General features: G+C 60.2%; 3 protein-coding genes across 3 annotated transcripts; all 3 read left to right on the top strand.

The window, feature by feature from the left end:
• Positions 1-254: 254 nt before the first annotated feature.
• Positions 255-1,181, top strand: LOC146769023 (histone H1.3-like). The gene has a single exon (XM_085640562.1). It carries the CDS (start codon positions 484-486, stop codon positions 1,132-1,134), a length of 651 nt encoding a protein of 216 aa, XP_085496688.1. The 5' UTR covers positions 255-483; the 3' UTR covers positions 1,135-1,181.
• A 144-nt stretch (positions 1,182-1,325) lies between these two features.
• On the top strand, positions 1,326-2,318 carry LOC146769022 (histone H3). Its single transcript, XM_085640563.1, has one exon. It carries the CDS (start codon positions 1,891-1,893, stop codon positions 2,299-2,301), a length of 411 nt encoding a protein of 136 aa, XP_085496689.1. The 5' UTR covers positions 1,326-1,890; the 3' UTR covers positions 2,302-2,318.
• Positions 2,319-4,360: 2,042 nt separating this feature from the next.
• LOC146769021 (histone H4) lies at positions 4,361-5,256 on the top strand. Its single transcript, XM_085640564.1, has one exon. The coding sequence runs from the start codon at positions 4,886-4,888 to the stop codon at positions 5,195-5,197; it is 312 nt and encodes a 103-aa protein (XP_085496690.1). The 5' UTR covers positions 4,361-4,885; the 3' UTR covers positions 5,198-5,256.
• The last annotated feature ends 484 nt before the right edge of the window (positions 5,257-5,740 follow it).

Below are 5,740 nucleotides of genomic sequence, written 5' to 3'. Positions count from 1 at the left end.
CGCGGCCCCCGCAGCCCCACTGTGACGCCGCAGGGCCCGCTCCCTGCAGGAGCCCCCTCCCTCCCGCGGGCCGCCGCTCCCGGCCGCAGGAGGCGAGAGTGGACCGGGGAAAAGGGGCCGGGAGCCCGCGATTTCAGGCATGGAGGCGTCCACCGTCGGGGGAGCGCCGTCTCCCCGCGGATCACAAGCCAGGGACGAGGGGTGGATCCGAAACGGGGGCAGGCCCGGGAGAGGGCCGAAGCTGGGCTCCTGGTCATACATGTGTGGAAGCGCGTGTTTAACTGATTGTGCTTTAAAACGTGGATAATCGGAAGGTAGGAAACACAAAAGTCAGCTCGGAGCAGAGAGCCGAGTGTGCCTCGCAGAGCCCTGTCTGCTCGCGACCAATCAGAGGCTGGCTCCTCCCTGTATATATTCACGGGGCTCGGGCCGAGAGGGACATTTCTGTTCTGTGACAGCGCCCGCGCCGAGACTTGCATTGCAATGGCCGAAACCGCTCCAGCCGCCGCGGCGCCTCCCGCTGAGGTCGCCCCCAAGAAGAAGCAGCAGAAGAAGACAGCGGGGGCCTCCAAGGCCAAGAAGCCTTCCGGCCCCAGCGTGGCCGATCTGATCTTGAAGGTGGTGACCGCCTCTGCCGAGAGGAAGGGAGTCTCCCTGTCGGCCATGAAGAAGGGGCTGATCGCCGAGGGCTACGATGTGGACAAGAACAAGAGCCGGGTCAAGGCCTCCGTCAAGAGCCTGGTCAGCAAAGGCGCCCTGGCCCAGCTGAAGGGCACCGGGGCCTCCGGATCCTTCAAGGTGAACAAGAAGCAGCTGGAGGGCAAGAAGGCGGCCAAGAAGGCGGCCGCCAAGACCAAGAAACCAGCGGCCAAGAAAGCTGCCCCTGCTGCCAAGAAGCCCAAAAAGGCTCCCGCGGGGGTCAAGAAGAGCCCTAAGAAGGTCAAGAAGCCAGCGGCAGCAAAGAGCCCCAAGAAGCCCAAGGCTGCCCCCGCCAAGAAGGCTGCCAAGAGCCCAGCGAAAGCCAAGGCGGCGAAGCCCAAAGTGGCCAAGAAAAGCCCTGCCAAGGTAGTCAAACCCAAGGCAGCCAAGCCCAAAGCAGCCAAGCCCAAGAAGGCAGCGCCCAAGAAGAAGTAAGGGCTTGCACCGAGACACTGCAAACACAACGGCTCTTTTAAGAGCCATCCACCCGGTCTAGAAGAGAGCTTGTTCACCCCCACCCTTTCACCCCGCGTGCACACTTCTCAATAATAATAAACGGCACAGTAAATCCCTAGCGCACCTTTACACACGCGAGTGCCGTGTGTGATCTTGGTCATATGAACGGCTCTTTTGGTGCTGCGTGGATTGGAATCTTTATAACAAAGAAAGAAGGGGGTCTGGGAGTTATTAGACCTCAGTTTATAATAAATGTGAGATAACGTGTGCCTTGGTGCTTTCACTGTATCCGGGCAGACTCGAAGTGGTGTCTGCATAAAGCAGACGATTGTGAACGTGAAATCGAGCGCAGTCAACGGCGGCGTGTTCCAGGGTGACCAAGGGCGGTACACTTAAAACATCCTGGTCTCCTCGCCCAGTTGATCGGGGGCGAGTGGTTCGTGTGACTACAAATGAGTGGATGGACACGGAGACAAAGGTTGACCGAAGCGCGGGCTTCGGCTCCAACGTACATCGTCCAATCGGAGGGTGTCTTTTTCTCCACAGCTCATTGGAGAGGCAGGCTACAGCCTCCGGTTGAGTAGCCAATCGTTGCACACCGCGGGCTGTTTTCAAACCTGGGGCGGTCGCTTCAGCCAACCAGAGCAGCCCTCCGTCTTCGAGTGCATAAATAGGGCTCTTGCCTGCTCGAACTCCATTCTTCCTCGCTCGTCGTTGAGAGAGACCGCTCCCGCCATGGCCCGCACCAAGCAGACAGCCCGCAAGTCCACCGGCGGCAAAGCGCCTCGCAAGCAGCTGGCCACCAAGGCTGCCCGCAAGAGCGCCCCTGCCACCGGTGGAGTCAAGAAGCCTCACCGCTACCGACCCGGCACTGTGGCTCTCCGCGAGATCCGCCGCTACCAGAAGTCCACCGAGCTCCTCATCCGCAAGCTGCCCTTCCAGCGCTTGGTGAGGGAGATCGCCCAGGACTTCAAGACCGACCTGCGCTTCCAGAGCTCCGCCGTCATGGCCCTGCAAGAGGCCAGCGAGGCCTACCTGGTCGGGCTCTTCGAGGACACCAACCTGTGCGCCATCCACGCCAAGAGGGTGACCATCATGCCCAAGGACATCCAGCTGGCCCGTCGTATCCGAGGCGAGAGGGCCTAAGGAGACACCGACCCGAACAACCACCACAACGGCTCTTTTAAGGGCCACCACCCTGTCACCTACGAGCTTCTCTTATCTGCCATGTTCTACAGGTGTGGGTGGGTGGGCTGGCTGAGAGTACCCCGAGTACTGGGTAACTTATACCGGCACTGGGAAACTTATACCGGCACTGGGAAATCCGAGCACTCGGTGTGCACAGCCACCTCTTCAATTAATAAAGCGCTTTGTTTGGGTAGAGGGTCGTGCTGGGATCCGCTGGTCACAAGCCAGCGCTGTGGGGCATCTGTACATCGGGTTTATGTGTCCCGATTTCGGGAGCCTTTGCCCTGGGGCGGATGTTAGCCGTTGCCCCTGGTCTTAAAGTACAAACACAACGTGACACCCGCACACACTAAAACTGGTCGCAGGAAACAATAAGCCCGGGGGCAGCCGTGCGAGTTCCGCGTGGGCTTTATTTAACGTCATCGTTACATTACAGTGCTTGTGTGACACTTGGTCCCAAAGAGGGCTCATTCATATAAACATGCTTATTAAAACGGGTTGCCTGGTCCATCGTCCCTCGGTCTGCAGCAAGCCCCGTGAGAGCGGGTCTTGTGCGCTCAACATTACCGTTTAAAACACTTCTTTCTCCGGTCATAAATGAAGCACATTAGCTCTTAGGGGAGGACGTGAGTGGCCCTTAAAAGAGCCGTTGTGTTAGTTGGGGATGCGCCTCGAAGCCTTACTTGGCGCTGGTGTACTTGGTGACGGCCTTGGTGCCCTCGGACACGGCGTGCTTGGCCAGCTCTCCGGGCAGCAGCAGACGCACTGCGGTCTGGATCTCCCGGGAGGTGATGGTGCGCCGCGAGTTGTAGTGGGCCAGGCGGGAAGCCTCCCCGGCGATGCGCTCGAAGATGTCGTTCACGAAGGAGTTCATGATGCCCATGGCCTTGGAGGAGATGCCGGTGTCCGGGTGCACCTGCTTCATCACTTTGTAAATGTAGATAGCATAGCTTTCCTTCCTGCTCCTCTTGCGCTTCTTCCCGTCCTTCTTGGGCGGCTTGGAGAGCGCTTTCTTGGAGCCCTTCTTGGGAGCCGGCGCGGACTTGGCTGGTTCAGGCATGGTCGACAATCTGCACCGCTTCCTGTGGAGCCGAGAGAAATAAGGCAGGCGAGCCCGGCACTTGTATTTATAGGCTGGCCGTGTAAAGTAGCTGCTTCTCTGCTCTCCCGTCTCATTGGCAGGCTCAGGCAGGGCCCCCACTTCCCTTTGTAATGCGGTACTGGAACTTTGATTGGTGAAAAGGAAGCCCTCCTCCCTCCAATGAGAAGAACTATCAGAGCCTAGCTGTCAACCAATCAGAAGCGCCCGAAGTCTTTATATCGCCGGAGTCCCGCAGAACAGCAGTACTATTCTCTCTGTTGTGTGAGTGAGCCCCTGCATCGATCGCCATGTCTGGACGCGGAAAGCAAGGAGGAAAGGCCCGCGCTAAGGCCAAGACACGCTCTTCCAGAGCCGGGCTCCAGTTCCCCGTGGGCCGTGTGCACAGGCTGCTCCGCAAGGGAAGCTACGCCGAGAGGGTGGGCGCCGGTGCCCCAGTCTATCTGGCTGCAGTCCTGGAGTACCTGACCGCTGAGATCCTGGAGCTGGCCGGCAACGCGGCCCGGGACAACAAAAAGACCCGCATCATCCCCAGACACCTCCAGCTGGCCATCCGCAACGACGAGGAGCTGAACAAGCTGCTGGGCCGAGTCACCATCGCCCAGGGAGGAGTCCTGCCCAACATCCAGGCCGTGCTGCTGCCCAAGAAAACCGAGAGCCACAAGGCAGGGGGCAAAGCAAGCAAGTAAAGGCCCGCAGACCACCGTGGAAACGCACCCTAAACACAAAGGCTCTTTTCAGGGCCAACCACAGACTCCATCAAAGAGCGTATCCGTGGCCAAGGTGTTACTCTGGCGGCTTCATAGTTGCGGCAGCGCCCGCACCGTCGCTACATAGGAGGGCATGCACAAGCCCTCGGACGTACACGTAGATCTTGCCCCCGTCCCAAAACCTAGCTTGAGGCCCACAATAATAATGTTTTTGTAAAAAAAAAAAAAAAATGTACATTTTAATAGGGGCAGTTTACAGACTTGCCACAACCGGGCGTGACATGTGGACAGTGTTACGGGGTGGCGGGCGGCCGCACACAGCTGGGTGCTGCCGGCGAGGCCGTTAACCTGTTTGCTCCATTAACACTTTTCAGAGCCTTCTGTTCATGGTGGGAGCGGGCACCGAGCGCCAGGGTTAGGCGGGCCGCGGTGACGAGTGGGGGCCCGGGAAGGGAGGCGCGTGTGTGTGTGCTTGACTGTGATCTATGCCCCGGCGGCAGCTGCAGAGTCCACGACAAAGAGGCGGCTGGGAGCGCGCTCTTTTTCAAACGGCAACGGCCGCTCCAGCCCCCGCTCCCTGCAGAGGGCGGTCCGGGGCGGGCTCCCTCGCCATCCTTTGAGTCACGTGGGCCGCTTGCAGCGCCCTAGCTGGTCCGGCACAGCTCCTCCATATAAGCAGCCGCCGCTGGCCGCGGCCCTCATTTCTGCTCAGTCACAGCACCGACAGGAGACCATGTCTGGACGCGGTAAAGGAGGGAAGGGGCTCGGCAAAGGCGGCGCCAAGAGGCACCGCAAGGTGCTCCGGGACAACATCCAGGGCATCACCAAGCCAGCCATTCGCCGCCTGGCGCGCCGTGGCGGGGTCAAGCGCATCTCCGGCCTCATCTACGAGGAGACCCGCGGGGTGTTGAAGGTTTTCCTGGAGAACGTGATCCGGGACGCCGTCACCTACACCGAGCACGCCAAGAGGAAGACCGTCACCGCCATGGATGTGGTCTACGCCCTGAAGCGTCAGGGTCGCACCCTCTACGGATTCGGCGGGTAAACACTCGGCTTGCCCACGGAAAAAACAAAACAAAACCCAAAGGCTCTTTTAAGAGCCGACCACGATGTCATGGGAGAGCTGTGTCTATGCGCTAGGGCTGCTTTCTAGGCCCACAGCGGGTCGAGTGAGGGGTGCATCAGGGGAACTCTCCGCAGCCACCCTGCCATGCAAGGCACTGTCCCGGGGCCAGGGTGCCTTCCTGGAGCCCCGGCATGGGGGTCCAGGGGCGCGTTCATCCCAGTCCAGCCCATGGGGCCGCTATCCTGAAGCCCTGTACTGGGCACCTAAGGCGGGTATAGCCCGGCCCAGGGGCCCGCCATCCTGGAGCCCTGAACTGGGGACCTAAGGCGGGTATAGGCCGGCCCAGGGGCCCGCCATCCTAGAGCCCTGTACTGGGGACCCAAGGCGAGTTTGGCCCGGCCCAGGGCCGGTCATTTCTCCCTCAACTATTAAGCCCCCACGTAGTGGGGGTTTACAGAACACGGACGAGGGACAAAGGTTAGAGTTAGCCGCGCCGGGAGTGCGGCCGGCCATCTGGTCGCC

This window comes from Triturus cristatus, unplaced genomic scaffold (assembly GCF_964204655.1).
Source record: "Triturus cristatus unplaced genomic scaffold, aTriCri1.1 SCAFFOLD_594, whole genome shotgun sequence".
Taxonomy (NCBI): Eukaryota; Metazoa; Chordata; class Amphibia; order Caudata; family Salamandridae; genus Triturus; species Triturus cristatus.
This window is presented reverse-complemented; position numbering and strand designations above follow the sequence as displayed.

Excerpts from the sequence above, each read along its gene's own strand:
- LOC146769021 (XM_085640564.1), top strand. The coding sequence starts at position 4,886 with ATGTCTGGACGCGGTAAAGGAGGGAAGGGGCTCGGCAAAGGCGGCGCC.
- LOC146769022 (XM_085640563.1), top strand. The coding sequence starts at position 1,891 with ATGGCCCGCACCAAGCAGACAGCCCGCAAGTCCACCGGCGGCAAAGCG.
- LOC146769023 (XM_085640562.1), top strand. The coding sequence starts at position 484 with ATGGCCGAAACCGCTCCAGCCGCCGCGGCGCCTCCCGCTGAGGTCGCC.